This window comes from Sturnira hondurensis, unplaced genomic scaffold, assembly GCF_014824575.4.
Source record: "Sturnira hondurensis isolate 20B ecotype Veracruz unplaced genomic scaffold, ASM1482457v3 Scaffold0021795, whole genome shotgun sequence".
In the NCBI taxonomy this organism is placed as follows: Eukaryota; Metazoa; Chordata; class Mammalia; order Chiroptera; family Phyllostomidae; genus Sturnira; species Sturnira hondurensis.
In genome coordinates this window covers 3044070-3061796 of record NW_028094426.1, presented here as the reverse complement: position 1 = coordinate 3061796, position 17727 = coordinate 3044070, and the positions used below count along the sequence as shown (strand labels likewise).

General features: G+C 37.7%; 1 protein-coding gene across 2 annotated transcripts in view; it reads right to left on the bottom strand.

Annotated features, from left to right (window-relative positions):
• Nucleotides 1-11693, bottom strand: part of DNAI7 (dynein axonemal intermediate chain 7) — a 55105-nt gene extending 43412 nt beyond the window's left edge. Inside the window, exons 1-4 of one of the 2 annotated variants that reach the window (XM_037033797.1) lie at nt 11565-11693; nt 10272-10363; nt 8174-8275; nt 7150-7287 (exon numbers count right to left, since the gene is read on the bottom strand). In XM_037033797.1, the coding sequence (XP_036889692.1) occupies nt 7150-7287; nt 8174-8275; nt 10272-10363; nt 11565-11586 (354 nt within the window). In that variant the 5' untranslated portion in view covers nt 11587-11693. Of the gene's footprint in view, nt 1-7149; nt 7305-8173; nt 8276-10271; nt 10364-11564 lie in introns of those variants that run through there. The other variant, XM_037033798.1, reaches the window with a different exon arrangement.
• Between the last annotated feature and the right edge of the window lie 6034 nt (nt 11694-17727).

Below are 17727 nucleotides of genomic sequence, written 5' to 3'. Positions count from 1 at the left end.
TAGAAGCCATTCTAAATGCTTTATATATTTTAATTCATTCAATCCTCATCACACCTCTATGAGGTGGAGACTGTCATGGTGCCTATTTTACAGGTGAGCAAACTTAGGAACATCTGGTTTCACCTGCAAGAATCTTGGAAGACGCCATTCTGTTCTAACAAGTAAAAAGATAGGCAGACTGAAAATTCAGAGACTCTTCTTTGACCAGTAAGTGCGGGGCAGAGAGACCTACAGGTGGACACAGGGAGCCCTGACCCTACCAGAACAAACTCAGGAGCAGAAGAAGCCACTGCAGGAACCGGTGCCTGGCAGGACACCTGAGCTCTAAATGATGAACTGCTGGAAGCTCGGTGGGGACACTTCCAAGAGTTAAAGAAAACTCCAGGAGGCCACAGCCATGGCAGCGGGAGGGCCCACAGTACTGTGACATTTACCAGTGTCTTGACGAGGTTCACACAATAAACATAGGAGAAAAATCCTCTCGTGCTTCTGGCAGTGGAAGGGGAAAGGGAACCATTCTGAAATACTCCAGAGCATTCTGTTCTTAATAAGGCCTGATCTCAGGAAACTAATGAAGAGTCTAACCTGCTGGAGTTTTATCAGAGCCTGATTCACCTGGGAGAAGGAACTATCCAACTCCAGCTGGCTCTAGTCACCCCCTCCCACTGAAGAGAGGATGAGGAAATTTAAAACACCTGTGAAAATCATCCCCCGGGCACAGGATTACTAAAACACTGAGACCTAATCACAGGACTATAAGGGGTCCGGCAGAAGGAAGGGCTGCTCAAGTGTGGTTGGCAGGGTAATAATGTGGGTGTAATAATTTATAGTTTTCATTGAATATTTCACCTAAAATGCCATAGGGTGTGCTCGACTGTGATATCATTATGTTATAGAATTACATGCTTATGATTTTGTAATAAAAGATTTTGTGATAAAACAGGGGCGTTATTTGTGTCAGACCCTGTAGATCTCTTCCCCTACCCCTCTTCTCCCTCACCACCATGCAACTAAAGGCCTATTTACAGCAGTTCCTTTTACCTAGTGCATTACACCCAGCTGTCAAGAAAAGATCACCAGGATTACCAAAAGGCAAACAACAACAACAACAAAAAACCACCACAATTTGAAGAGACATGGCATGGATGCTAGAATAATCAGACTGGAAATTTTTAAAATAACTACAATTAATATTCTAAGGGTCCCAATGGACAGCATGCAAGAACAGACGGATAACATAGGGGAGAGATGGAAATCCTAAGAAAGAACCAAAAAGAAATGCTAGAGATAAAAATCAATGTGACAGAAACGAAGAATGCCTTCGATGGGCTCCTTAGTATATTGCACTCAGCTGAAGAAAAATTCTGAGTTAGAAGGACGTGTCAACAGAATCCCAGAAAACCAAAGGGAGTGAAGACTGAAACGAAAACAGAATAGAATATCCAAGGACTTTGGGACAATGACTAAGGTAGCTCCCACATAATGAGAATACTAGAAGGAGAAAAAAGAAAGAAAAGAACAGAAGAATCATTGGATATAATGACTAAGAATTTCACCAAATTAATATCAGAGGCCAAACCACAGATCCACAAAGCTCAGAGAACACGAAGGAGGATAAATGCTCCCCCAACCAAATAAAAAACAAAAACAAAAACAAAAAAAAACTACACTTAGGCATATCATTTTCAAAATGTAGAAAATTAAAGATAAATTTTAAAATCCTGATGGAAGCCAGAGGGGAAAAATAAAACACCTCACCTTTAAAGGAACAAAGAATCACATCCAACTGCTCAGAAACCATGCAAGCAAGAAAAGAATGGAGAAATAAAACGTTGGGGGAAACTGAGGCACAGTATGATCAAGGAACAAGTACTAAGTGGCAGAATTTAGGTTGGAACACTGACACAGATACTAAATAGAACATTTCTAAATTAAGAGAGGCCGCATGGTAATGGGGGATAGTATGGACTCAAGCCAGATGCTGGGCTTCAGTTCTAGCCACCTCTTACTGTCCGTGTGATCCTGGGCAAGTTACTTACTATCTCTGTGCCTCAACTTTTTCATCTGTAAAATGGAAATAATGGTGCCTAACTCATAGGGTTATTGCGAAAATTCAGCAAGTTACTCTTGTATTTCTAAAGCCTGGCATAGTAAGCATTATCTAAGAGTTTGTCAAGTTAATGAACTTGATAATCTGAAATTTGATGTTTACCAGGGGGTTACTGCTATCCAATTATTTCTGTTCCTCTTGTGGCTTCCTGATTTAGTTCCCTATTGCTATGATTCTTCTCCTCCTCTGTCTCCTGTTTTTCCTGATCATCATTTTCTCATCTTCCATACTATTTATTACTTGTAATTCTGTACGCCACATTCATAACAGGAAGATGCCACTTTCCACTCATCCTTGATGAGCTCCACTGCGTCCTTCCACTGGCTCCCAGCCAACAGCAGAGCACCAGACTCCTGGACCAGCACAATGCTAGGGCAGCCTCCCTGGTCAAGGGCAGGTGCAATGGCAAGACACTGCATGATGAGTCCACGGGTGTGCAATAACTCACAGTGTGTGGGAGGCTCCCTGGAGCCTCTGGAAAGTCAGAGTAAGGCCCATCTAAGGTCTCAGAGGGGACTCTAAGCAAGTTGCAATTGGTATTCCTTCATATGTAAAAAAATCTCATCAGCATGTTGTCCAGATTAAAATAGGCAATGCTTGTTACGTGCTTGCAAGAGTCTGAAATTATTTCACTTCACAGCAACACGGAGGAGAGTTAAACCACAGTGACAAGAGGCACAAAAAGTATCGAGAGGAATTACAACACAGGTGGCAAACACAAGGCCTGCAGATCGGATCCAGCCTCCACCTTGTTTCTACCCAGTGGCAGCACTGAGCTCTCGCTTAACTGTTAAGAACTAGTTACACTGATACAGTCCTAAAATTACATCTGACCCTTTGAAGGCAACCATGAGGCTAATGTGGCCCCCAGTGAAAATGAGTTTGACATCCCCGAATTACAGCAAAAAGCATAAAGGAGCACTTCTAGTCAAGATGGCAGCATAGGCAGACATGGTTGGGCTGCTTATACAACCACATCAAAACTACAACCAAAATATAGAACAACTATCACTGAGAACCATCAGAAATTGAGCTGAATGGAAGTCTGACAACTAAAGAATTAAAGAAATCACATCCAGACTGGTAGGAGATGGACAGACATGGAACAGGGTGGTCCCTCACCCATGTGTGATGGATAAAAATTTGAGAGGGATATCCCAGGAGTGAGAAGTCCCAGCTACACACCACATTCCCCAGCCCAGGGTTCCAGTGCCAGAAAGATAAGTACCCCTAACTTCTGGCTGTAAAAACCAGCAGGGGTTGAGTTGGTGGAAGAATCTTCTGGAGCCCAAAGCTCCTCTTAAAGAACCCTCACACATACTTTTACCAACTCAAACTCATTCCCTTTGAGCCCCAGCACTGAGGCAGCAGCATGAAAGGCACCAGTGGCATATGGGAAGAAACTGAGGTTTCTTTCTCACCTCATCAAGGTGAGAAGAAACAATTTCCCCTTGTCTGAACCCTCCACCCACAGCTGACAAGCCACAGTGCCATATCTGAGACTCCATCAACCTGGCTAATACTGTTTTCCCTGTCTTGGTGATCCCCAGAGACTCCACCCCACCCAATTTATGGGCCCACCCACACTGCTTTTCCATATGAACAGCTGGTCTTGGCTCATGCTTCATAACTTGCTAAATCGTATCAAATAAGTAACAGCTGGTCTCGGTGAGACCCTTGCCCAGCAAGCAGCGGCCAGCAGAGATTCACAGGTTGGCTTCTTCTAGGAATCTTCATACCCAGCACAATTGACAGCCATCTCAGATTGCTTTATAGCTCTAGCAGCATGGCCCTGGGCAAAACAAAAGCAAGGGCTGACTTTGTTCTGCACCACCTAGGAAACCCCAGGACCAGCACACCCAGTGGACAGCTACAGACCATGCTGGAACACCACTGCCCTGTACCTGCACAGCTGGTCTTCCATGGAGGATGGAAATTGGTGGTAGGTGGTCACAGCCAGTCCCTGCAGCTGACTGGCCTGAGTAAATCCCTCCCATTGACCTGTCGACAGCAATCAAGGCTCAACAACAAAAGGAGGGTATACCCTGAATACCCAGCTTGGGTGACAGGGAGGCTGTGGCACCGAACCCTACAGGACACTTATTAGTCCACACTACCAAGACACGGGGTCAAAGCAGCTCTACCTAATACATAGAAGCAACACAGGGAGACTGACAAAATGAAGAGACAAAAAAACATGGCCCAAATGAAAGAACAGATCAAAATCCGAGAAAAAGAGCTAAACAAAATGGAGATAAGCTATCTAACAGATGCAGAGTTCAAAACACTGGTTATAAGGATGCTCAAGGAACTTAGTGAGGACCTCAACAGCATAAAAAAGATCTAGTCAGAAACTAAGAATATACTAATCGAAGTAAAGAACAATTTACAGGGAGACAACAGTAGAGTGAATGAAGCTAAGAATCAAATCAATGATTTGGAACATAGCAAAAAGCAACCAATTAGAACAACAAGAAACAAAAAGAACCCCCAAAAAACAAGGGTAGTATAAGCAGCCTCTGGGACAACTTCAAGAGTTTTGATATTCACATCATGGGGTACCAGAAGGAGGAGATAAAGAGCAAGAAATTGGAAATCTATTGAAAAAATAATGAAAGAAGTCTACTGTAATCTGGTGAAGGAAATAGACATGCAAGTCCAGGAAGCACAGAGAGTCCCAAACAAGATGTATGCAAAGAGGTCCACTCCACGACACATCATGATTAAAGTGCCAAAGTTTAAAGATAAAGAGAGAATCTTAAAAGCAGTAAGAGAAAAGCAGTTAGTTACCTACAGGGAAGTTTCCATAAGGCTGTCAGCTGATTTCTCAAAAGAAACTTTGCCGACTAGAAGGGCAAGAAATATTGGCAAGAAATATTCAAAGTCATGAAAAGCAGGGACCTACAGCCATGATTTCTAGACCCAGCAAAGCTGTCACTTAGAACCAAAAGGCAGATGAAGAGCTTCCCAGACAAGAAAAAACTAAAGGAGTTCATCATCACCAAATCACTATTATAGGAAATGGTAAAGGGACTCCTTGAAGAAAAAGAAGATGAAAACTATTAATAATTAAATGGCAAGAAATACAAATCTATCAACAATTGAACCTAAAAAACAAACTAAGCAAAGAAAAACAGAAACAGAATCATGGATACAGAGAGTGTTTTGATTGTTGCCAGATGGGAGGAGTAGTGGGAGAATGGGTGAACAGGTGAGGGGATTAAGAAGTCCCAATAAGCCCTGGCTGGTGTAGCTCAGTGTATTGAGTGCGGGCCTGCGAACCAGAGGATCGCGGTTCAATTCCCAGTCAGGGCACATGCTTGGGTTGCAGACTGGTTCCCTGCAGGCCAACTCCCAGCAGGGGATGCACGAAAGGCAACCATACATTGATGTTTCTCTCCCTCTCCTTCCCCTCTAAAGATAAATAAATAAAATATTTAAAAAAAAAAGAAGTCCCAATAGGTAGTCACAGAATAGATATGGGGATGTAAAGTACCGCATAGGAAATGGAATAGTCAAAGCACTTACCCGCAGGACCTATGGACATGAACAATGGTGGGGGAGTGGGGGTTGCTGGGTGGAAGTGTGAAAAGGGGGAAAATCAGGATAACCATGATAGCATAATTAATAAAATATAATTTTAAAAAAGCATAAAGTATAACGGGATCAAGAAAAGCGATTTACTTTTACTTTCTAATATTATGTAAGTGTGTCTAAGTGTGGATTTCTTTCTATTCATCCCAAATTGGCATGTGTTATATTTCTTGAATCAGAGGGTTCATTTCTTTCCTCAATTCCAGGAAATTGTCAGTCATATCTGTTTGACAACTTTCTCTCCCTATTCTTCTGGTACTCCTTTTCAATCAATTTTTAGTCCTTCTTCCTCTATCATACATATATGTCAACTGCTCTTTCACATTTTCCATCTCTTTATCTCTCTGTGCTGTAACCTGGTAAATTGTCCAATCCACTTCAGATTCACTCCTAATTCAGAATTCTCACTAGACATGTTGTTTTCCCTCTAGGAAGCTAAAGATGAGCAAAACAAGTTCATATCACCTCCCTTTGCAGAGGAGTTTTTTTCCCCTATTATCCACATTACCTTTATGCGGCTCCCAGCAGTACAGGAGGTCTCTGATCCATTTGTCACCTTGCATGTAACCTTGGCTTTGCCTCTGATAGCCCATTAAACCAAAGCTAAGCCACCAGGGGTTAACAGATACTTTCTGGGAAGCCCCTGACTTCTACACTTGCCCACTTTTCTAAATTGTTTTATGACCTCCAAGATTTTCCCTTATTTTCTTTTATACTAGGCAATAGACTAGAACGTCATTTAAAATATTTTTCTAGCATTTTTAAGTGCTTGTAAAGTGGTAGTTCCTTAGGCTAGTCTATGCATCCTGTTTGCAGAAATAGAACATAGGATATTCTTATTCATCTTGGTACTTTCACTGCCTGAACGAGTTGGGGCCTAGTACATAGTTAACAATAAATACATGTGTACTGCATCAATGACTAATGAATGATGCAGCTGAAGATAAAATTATGCGCTTTCTCCCTAAGTTATTAACATAAATGGGTGCAACTTAATGTTTCTACTGGAATTAGACACACACACAGTAAATATTTCACATTTATGTTATGTTGACCTCATTTAAGGTATCAAGAGGTTTTTAAAAGTGAAGGAGAAAAGACTAGCATATATTTTTCATCATAGCCAAGGGGGCAAATATTAATGGCAAATACCATATTTTATTTCTATTTTCTGAAATAAATTTGTAATTTAAATAATTTTAATTTTTTTAAAAGGATTTTTATTTATTTATCTTTAGAAAGGAAGAGAAGGAGAGAACTATCAATGTATGGTTGCCTCTCATGAGTCCTCTGCCGGGAACTGGCCTGCAACCCAGGCATGTGCCCTGACTGGGAATCGAACCACGATTGAGTGTTTCACAGGCCCGCACTCAATCCACTGAGCTACATCAGCCAGGGCGTAATTTAAATAATTTTAAATTATGGAACAATACTTAGATACTCACCTGCAGCACTAACTTACTCTTTGCAATGACTTCCTCAAAAGTCTCATTTGTCTCCTCTTTCCACAAGCTAATGAAAGTATTGATTTCTTGGGCTTCTGAAGGGTCGGGACTGCCGTCACACTGAATGTAGTGCATCCACTGCAGAAGAAAAACACCTAGAGGTTCACACCCATGAAAATTCAATTAAAGATTAAATTACTTCTTGTTTAAGTATGAGTTCTTACAACCTAGTTTTCTCTCAATTTGGGCAGAAATATATTAGGACCTTATATTGGAAATATATTAGGACCAGAAAAAGTTAACTAGGACCTTAACTAGTTACTTATCTGTAAAGTATCTAAATTACTCTTCAGCAAAATAATTTATAAGCCTCAATAATTCAAATAAATACAATTTTTGTCATATTTTAATTTTTGTATTAAAAAAGTGTATCAGTTGGTTTTATTTTGCTTTCCTCTCTTATCATAGACCTCCTATATTTACAAAAGAAAACATTTGGGCTAATTTCTATGAATCAAATCATTACTAACTGTTAATCACCATGGGCATTTTAGTATGAGCTTCTCCATTCATTTTCAGTCTATGCAAATTCTACATTTGTAATCACACTGCACTTACAATTTTTTGTTTGACATTATGCCATAATTATCTTTCACCGTATTATTACAGTTTTTCCTTTTTCTCCTGATAATCACCTATGTTATTTCTAAAGCTATGCTGTTTGGGGCAACACTAGACAGCCTTAAACCCAACATTTTTATATATTAATTTAGGACTATTTCCTCAATGAAGATTCCAAAAGTTAATTGAGTTAAAGTATATAAATATTTCAGGGACCTTATTACTGACAAATAGTTTTTTGCAAAGCTAGATAAATTTATTTTCCTACAACAACTCTGTCAGATCAGAGATTTTTTATAGACAAATTTAAAGTTTCTTAGAACTAAAAAGGATATCAGACTACAACTCCCTCTTGTGGTACAAAAGTATTAGTTCAAAAAAAGAAAAAAAACATTCAGCTTACCTGAGAAAGCAATCTATTTTCTCGTTTCAGTTTCTCTGCTTCAGGAAAGCACCTCTCTAACAAAAGAAGTTCCTCAAGTTCTTCACTTTTTCTTTCTAGATCCTGTTGCATTTAAATTAAAGTAAACTTAAATTTGTCCTTTAATTTCAGCTTCTGTTTCACAGTAGCATCAAAATTTTACTTGGCAAAGTATTTCATTTCAGAATGAATACTAAAATTAATTTGAATGTAACTGATATTTCTAAAAGGTTTCCTCCGAGACAGTGGTTTGCAAAGCGTGGTCTGCACACTTATGGTGTATCCACCAAGGCCTTTTGGGATCTGTGAGGTCAACCCTATTTTTACAATAGTACTAAGACTCTGCCTTTTTCACTGTGCACACATTTGCACTGATAGTGCAAGTGGGTGTAAAACCATGCAGATAGCACATATCAAGGCACAAACTGTACTCGTGGTCTCATTCTTCAGGGGCAGGGGACATGAACAGCCAGTTTCAAGTAAGAATGACCTGATGAACCAGTAAAAAATATTCACTTCATAACATGTCAAGCTTTGAGTGTCTGTCTTTGCAATATTCTGTGTGATAAAATGGGAAGTATGCATGGAGCATGTCTGCTGCACAGCAACAGACAACACTGCCTTGAGAAATAAACATTTGTGCAATTATTTGAATATGTTGGCAGACATTCTCTCAAAAATGAATGAATTGAGCATGTCACTTCCAGGAAACAATTTAAAGTATTTGTTGCCAATCATAAAATTCAAGCTTTCGAATCATTTTCAAATTTTAGAAAACTTTTATCTACCAATGTGAGCTTGAGAATTTCCCAATCCTTAAGGACTTTTCTGATTTGATTTTAGATAGTAATGCTTGTGACTTTTTTGATAATGAATAATAAAAACGTGTTACTATTTGGAAGCAAATAATTCAGTAAACCAAATTTTTCCAAGCAACCAATACATGATACTGCAAAATCATGCATGGAAACAAGACCTATTCAGTGTGTAAGATAGGTCAAGGTTTTAATGTAATAGAGTATGAAAAGTTCATTGCAATGGTTTCAGATTCTACATTAAGAAACTACCACTTATTTATTTTTGGTACAGTAATAAAAAATAGCCACAATTGTCTGAAAGGTTAATAAAATATTCCTCCTTTTTCCAGCTACATATCTGTGTGAAGTCAGATTTTCTTCATACACTCCAACCAAAAATATACATCATAATGGAATAATGAAGTAGACATAGAATCCAATTGTCTTCTGTTAAGTCAGACATCAAAGGGATTTTAAAAAGATAAGCAATGTCACTTCTCTAATTTAAAAATATATAATGTGAACTGATGGATGGATGTTAACTAGACTTACTATGGTAATCATTTCACAATATATACAAATACTAAATCATTAGGTTGCACACCTGAAACTAATATGCTATATGTCAATCATAGCTAAATAATATACATTTTGTATATATAATCATATATACCTATTTTCTTAAAAATATGTGAATCATATTTACTTATATTAATGTTTATTTTTAACAAGGTTTAAGTTATTGATACCTTTTTAAATTTCTCAGTTTTAATTTTTACTATGTAAATATTAATAGATGTAACCCACATAAACAAAAGATCCTTGGTGGGGGTTTTCAATTTTTAAGAGCAATGAGTTTTTTTTCCTGAGATCAAAATATTTCACAACTACTGATTTGAAAAATTCTGGTGAAAAAGAGAAGTGAAACCAAAAAAGGAAAGGTAGAACTTAAATTTTTTTTTTTCCTTTTGGTCCCTGTTTAATTCTCTACAAAACAGATTGGGAATAAGATGTTCATGTTTACAAGCCTGGGCTCCAATGCAAAATTGCTCTGTCTAGGTTCTGGCTCTGACCTAGCCTGATTTCTCTATTCCTCATTTTCCTCATCTGTGAAGTGTGGACCACAATGTCATTAATTTTACAGTAGGGTTAAATGAGTCAAGCAGTTCGTACAGGCCTAACTGCTACTGATAGTTTCTAGAGGAGAATGATATTAAATAGCACAACAGATCTGATAGTCATATCATTTGCCTTCATAGATAACATCATTCATGTTTATTTACTTTTACTTCCAGTTGTTGCCATTTTTCTTTCTCAATTCGTTCCATTTCGAGCCTTTCCATTTCTTCTTTTTCATGTTTCACACGGGCTTCCTCTAAAGGACAAAAAATTTTTTTTTCACAGTGATAAAAATCAATCTATTTTTGAAGCCTAAAAGTTACTTCAAATATTTGAAAGATGTAGTGATGATGATATATTTTATAGAAGTCACAACCTTTATTATGTAGTAGAGATAAGACAAATGCTAGATTTCTTCAAAAAAGTAACATGACTAAATTTTCTGGCTAAAAAGAATAGGCTCATAATGATATCTCTCTTCTCTCAAAAGTTTATAATGATCCAATAATGACTTTAGGCAATAAAAAAATGACACATCTCTTGTGGGTAAGTAAGAAGATGTCACATCTTCGTAAGATTTCCATAACCTTGTGATATCTATATCATCAAGGCAATAACCTTATATTTCTCTTGCTTTCACTGTTAAAAATAGGATACATATGCTGAAGAATCTGAGTTTAAATCAATGTCATGAAACATTTCCCAGGGTCTAGACCCCGATGTTCTATTCTTACCATGCGTCATCTAAAAGGATTTATATGATTATACATAAAAAATCAGTGAGAAACCTGAAAAACAGATTTTTAAAACCTGAATTTCATCCACAGATGTTCTTCATGTTAAAAGCAACAACCACTTGAAACATCCAGATTTTTTAAATAAATTTTGGTATTTTTAATAATAATATTTTAAATAGTTTTAATTGATATTTTTAACAAGTGAAAATACTCTTTACATTTGGCAAATAAAATTATGAAACTGTAAAAATCTAAGCCGCTGTATGTTTTCTTGCTAGTGTGTCCTTCCCTTATTTAGTAAACTTGAATTTCAGAGTTCTCCCTGTACAGTCAGCACCAATGCCCCTATTTCATTACTAAGTGTGACCACCTCAAGTAGGACCGCCGGAATTAACATCGAAATAAAGGATGCTCAGTTGCATTTGAATTTGAGATCAATAATGAACTTTTTTTCTTTGGTTTAAGTATGCCCCAAATATTGCATGGGGCAAATTATGCCAAGTTATCCACTGTTTATCTGAAATTCAAATTTAACTGGGCATCCCATATTTTATCTGGCAACTCTCCTTCAAAATACATCTGAAAGTGATTTGTGTGCACTATTGCCTTTGTGGGTGCCCTTTACATAGTAGGTACCTATCATAAAAAATCGAACTTGACAAATTAAAGAATTTTGAAAAGTCTTTGCAAATATATCGACTGGATTACGGAAATACCAACCTGTGGTCGGCATCACCTGCATGTAAAAATAGCATCATTGTGTTTTATACCTTCCTCTTTTTGGCGTCTCTCCTCCTCCTCTTGTAGCAGCTTCAAGGTTTCGGCTTTGGTGTTTTTCTTTTTCTTATTACCAGGTTTAACAAAGGCAACAGCATATATTTAAAAAAAAGGCTATTAACCCAAATACCTTAAAAACAGATATCCCTCAAATAATAATTATGAAAAATATTTCTATAAATCTTGTTTTTCACTCATTCAAATAAGACCACCTATTATGTGCAAAGCCTCGACTCAGTGCCTTAAGGGCAGCATGTGAAACCAAATAACAAAAATAAGCATATAAGTCATTCAACGCCAAGAGTAATAGTGACAAGCGTAAGCCATTTAGGTAGCGCTCTCTTCTCCAGCTTTCACATCTTTAAAATGATGCTAAGTGGAACCCGATTTCATTGTTGTAAGGATTAAAAGAAAATATGTGTAAAAACACCTGGCTGATGTAGCTCAGTGGATTGAGTGCGGGCCTGCGAACAACACCATCGCAGTTCGATTCCCAGTCAGGGCACGTGCCTGGGTTGCAGACCAGTTCCCGGCAGGGGACTCACAAGAGGCAACCATACATTGATGTTTCTCTCCTTCTCTCCTTCCCCTCCCCTCTAAAAAGATAAATAAATAAAATCTTAAAAAAATTATGTGTAAAAACAGTTTTAGTACTGCAATGTGTCAATGAATATTAAAGACATTTTTATGACTAGCAGATAGAGAATTATTTTGCAAGTTTGGAGGAAGGAGAGATTATTTCCAACAGCTGGGATTCAGTAAAATTGTATGGAGTATGTATAGTACTTTAGTATGTGCCCTCAAAAGTTTAACATTCAGATATGAGGGGAAAATATCCCCAAATTGGGAAACACGGCCATAAGATACAGAGTTCAGAGAGTCCTGGAGAGGCCAATAGGTTCTGTGGGCCCTGGGAAGACTCCCAGAAGAGGTGATGTGGAGATGAGAATGGAAAGACAACTGGAGCCTAGGCTGTAGAGTTTGGACATTATTCTAAAAGAAAGCCCCTAAATTTTCGGGGGCGATGGTGTAAGAATATAATTTTGAAAACTAACCTGGTATTAGGGGAAAAAATTATTACAAAAGAGGATACCATTTTGGTCACTAGTAACAATTAGTTAAGTCGTGACCAAAAATGCAGATAGGAGAGTGGATCTAATAATCGTATAACGATTAAATTAGAGGCGAGAGAGGAAGGAGACAAAGAAGAGTAAGAAAGAAAGAAAGGAAGGAAGGAAGGGAGGGAGGGAGGGAGGGAGGGGGGAGAGAGAGAGAGAGAGAGAGAGAGAGAGAGGGAGGGAGGGAAGGAAAGGCAAGGAAAGAATGGTAGTCCAGAGCAAGTACATTTGTAAGAGAAAGTATTTAAAGAAGTTCAAATACAACTAGTATGAAGTGCTAGAGCATCCAGGAAATGCTGCAGGCATTAAAATTAGAAAACTGAGGTTTAGCGAGGAGATCAGGCCTGCAGGGCACAGATCTGAGAACCATCTTGGTGATAACCACCTCCCCTCCATTTCCCCCCAGGGAAGATTACAATGAATAGAAGACAATCATCTAAACTGAGGAATCAAGAGTGATTGATCTTTGGGATAAACGCTCTTGGATGACCATCTTCAAGTTTGGGCTCACTTATTGCAGGGTGGTCCCTCAGAATCTCCATTCCATTAGCCCTACCAGTTTTCTACTGTTCATCAACCCTTCTCATCCCACACGTCTTTTCTTACTCAAGCTAAATTTCACAGTTGGTGCATACATATCCACCTCTCCTATTTTCCTTTCCTTCTGAGAAGCTCAGCTGGTGAATTTCTAGCTCTAGGTTAAATTCAACTCCCCATTAATCTGTGTTAGCAATATGAGCAGCTGAACCTTGCCAGAAAAAATATACACGAGTTCAAATTTATGAGCACAAGTTTTAATAGTCTTTAAACGCCATCCAGTATTCTTACTACTATTTCATTGTCCCGACTCTTCAAACTTCCAAAATCCCCTGCTCTTTCCTATTCTCAGCTGTTGATCTTGCCTCATATATCACTAGAAACTTTGAGAAGAAAACAATCTCCTCACACAGCAAATCTTGGAACCCCCCTGTGTCTTTATCTGCCTTCCTTCCCTTTACAGCGGGTGAACTGTGCGGGCTTGGGGCTTGTAACTAACAACTTCAGTTATCCATAAAGTTCTCTCTCCCCAGACTTCACATCCTCTCCATCATTGCTCCAATACTGTTACCCTTCATGTCAAACCACCTGAAAGGAGTTGGCCCTGATTTCATTTCCCCATTTTCTGTGTGGCCCACTCAGGCTTTTATTTCTCTCGTTCCATTAAAACCTCTCTTGTCAATGACCTTTACAGATGGCTGTTCCCAATGCCAATGGTCAGTTTCCAGCCTTCATTTTACTCATCTGCCATCATCCTTTTACAAAGTTTTCTTCCTCCTTGAAATACTTTCTTCATTTGGCCTTTGGTTAGTACTGTCTGACTTAGCCACTTCTCCCACAGGTCTCTCCTTCTCAGACTTCTTTTCTGGCGTCTCTTCCTCAGCTGTAGCTGATCAGTAAATTTTGAAATTATTTGTTTATATATTCCCTAAAGAATTTTGGAAAACTTTATACCCCTTCACGCATTTTTATGTTGGCATTGAAAACTTTTCATCACAAGTGTAATGGCTGCAAAGGTTTCCAATACATGACATAAAATAATTCTGGTACATCACTCTTTTCAATGTATCAATCACTGCCTAACATATATCCAATGGAATCTATATACCATGGGCATTTGATGGCTAATATGATTAATTTTAAAAAGTATGAGCAAGATTTTCTTTGGTAAAAATTTTAATCGTTTTTTTCCTTAAACTGGTATTCCCATTCCACTTCCCCCACAGAAATCTTATCCTAATGCAACCTACTTGAAAACTTTTGTTGACCCTCCTATTATATTTATCTCTTACCAAAAAGGTAAAAAAAATTTTTAATTTTATTCCCGTGTCAGAACATTTTCATCGCCACATAAAAGGAACCACGTATCTGTTAGCAGTCACCCTTCCACATTAACTCCCAACCCTGGCTCTAGGAAACCACTCACCGACTTTCTCTATAAATTTGCCTATTCTGGACATTTCATATAACTGGAATCATCCAATGTGTGTTCTTTAGTGACTGGCCTCTTCCACTTAGCATAATATTTTCAAGGTTTATCCATGCTATACTATGTATCAATATTTACATTTTATGGCTAAAAAAATCCATTGTATGGATATACTACATATTCTTTTGGTCTTTCTCTCTCTTCCTTCCTTTTTCTCTTTCTTCCTTCCTCCATCCCTCCCTCCCTCCCTCTTTCTTTTGAGACACACACACAGAGAAAAGTATCTATTTGTTGTTCCAGTTATTTATGCATTCATTGGTTTGATTCTTGTATGTGCCCCGACTGGGGATCCAATCCGCAACCCTGGCACAGCAAGACAATGCTCTAACTACCTCAGCTACCTAGCCAGGGCTTTCATTTTATGTATATATGTATGTATATATGTATGTATTTAAGAGACATTTTCTTTTTTCATCAACTAATGAACATTTTAGGTTGTTTCTTGCCATGTATCTTATGATTATTGTTTTATACCTTCTATGTATAATCCGTTTTGTAGGTGGGAAACTCAAGTTTTGCCCAAGAAAATGTTATTTCACTTTTATTCTTGGAAACTATTTGAGCTGCTACAGAGTTCTAAATTGGCTGTTATGTACTTTCAGTACACTGAAGACATCATTCCACTGTACTGGCTTCCACTGTTGCTGTTAAGACCAAAGTTCAAGTTTTGCCAGTTCTATACACGATCTCATGATAAAACCAGCGTTTCTGTTCTTCAGTTCCTGACTTCATACAGGTTTTCTCCTGATTATTTCTTACTATCTCATCAGCTCTTAAATGCTTTTAAGATGATCGTTTTGATTGATATTTATATTTGAGTCAGCATTATTTTTCACAAATCTTTTAAGTCTAATATTATTGGAAATTAAATAAATCAAAGATTTTTGATAAAATTATTTTTCTTAGCACCTGCTTTAATTTTAAATTGATTAAGACTTTAAAGCTGCAGATTTTGCTCAAAGTATAAAAATGTCTACAATTTACCTAATTAACAAAGTCCAGCTTTTGAAGTTAAGCCAATTGGCCCTATCACAGTTACAAAAGACAGTTTGAGCTCATTCTTGGTACAAATAAATGTGTTTACAAGCTACCTCAATATTTATGATGAGCCAGATATAAGTTGATTCCGTTTATTTACATATGGTCTTAAGAAGATGTGATTTTAATGACCTGGACTTAACTCCGTTTATGTTTTAAGGTCAATACTGAATGTTCCATAGAAACCAGAACTCAAACTTTAGGCAACTAATGCCTGTTTGTTAATATAGTGTTTCTAAATTAAAATAGGATTTAAAGCATAGCTATGAGCAATAGGCCCCCGTTTTGCCCATTCTTTACAGTTCTATGCCTGGATGTACTTGGTTACCATTCTGACTATATTAAATAGAATCAATTCACATAAAAATATATGATCCTGGCCAGGTGGGTCAGTTGGTTAAGTGTTGTCCTATACACCAAAACACTGTGGGTTCCATCCCCAGTCAGGGCACATACAGGAGGCAACCAATCAATGCTCTTTCTCACATCTATGTCTCTCTCTCTCTCCCCCCTTCTCTCTCTCTAATCAACAAACATATCCTCAGGTGAGAATTAAAAATACATATATATATAAAATAAATAAATAAATATACTAAGTTCTGTAAAGTCTCTTCACAAGTTGTATTTCAAAAAAATTCAAATATCAAAATTTAATAAATTAACTGGGAATAACTTCATTGGCATCATCTATGTATTCATCAATCTGTAAGGGAATTTTCCCCTACAACCTTGTTAATGTCTTCTGCTATTTCATATCTTCTATGAAGTACAGTGGTTTCTCGGGGGGAAACATATTGGTTTAAATGCACTGATGGATCTTTCAACATTGTGCCTGGTATTCTAACCTTCTCTGTAGTCCTATACAATATCCTAGTTTTTTCAATGAATAATACTGATTTAAGTTACATGAAATTTCAAAGATAACTTTAAGGCCATGTAAAAATATTAAACTCATTTATATTTTTACTAATGCTCTTAATCTTTATTAAAATAGTTATTTTGGAGTCTTATTTTTGTCAATAAGTTATATTATGATAGTTTTTGTATCATCATTTAAGAACAATTTCATGGGTGATATCACTAAACAAAAATGATTACCAGTCCCACCACTACACACTACAATACATAAGGAGTAAAAAATACCTGAAAACTCCTTATGCTACATTTTACCACTCACAACAAGGCAAAATAAGTCCATGGTCCAACAATTAAAGAAGGTAATGACATAAGCAGGACTTTAAGACTTAAGATTTTCCTCAGGAAAGGGTAAATGTGGAAGTTGATGATCTAGAAGTTGATTTCCATAAAGCTACCTGTATTCTTGCATCCTTAGAAAACTTTTGTGTACCTCCGAGAGCCCTCCTTCCTTCCTTCTAGAAGTTGACTTATTTAATTGCGAAGACTTTGATGTAGTCTGCTGCAATAGCTTCCTAACTGGTCTCCTTCCTACTAGAGTGAATTTTCCATTGACTACTTATTTTTTTATTTTATGTTTTAATCTCTAAAGAGAGGGGAAGGGTAGGAAAAAGAGAGGGAGAGAAATATTAATGTGAGAGAAAAAATATCGATTGCCTCAACTGGGGACCCAGGCATGTCCCCCAAAAGGAACTGAACCAGCAACCTTTGGCTCTGAAGGAGGATGCCCAATCACCTAAGCCACACCGGTCAAGGATGCACTGACCCTTTAAAAACATAAATCACAGCATGTCTATCACTCTTCTGCTTATAACTTTCCCAGGCTACCCTTTACCCTGAGAATAAAACTCAAACATTTTACCTTAGTCTTTTTGTCCATGAACTGGCTCCTGCTCATCTCCCGCTCCCACAACTCGTGTTTTAGCATTCACTTTCTACCTCCCTTGCTCTATTCTGACCACTCAGGCATTGGGACCACTCACAAGGTCACTCCCAAACTTTGGGACTT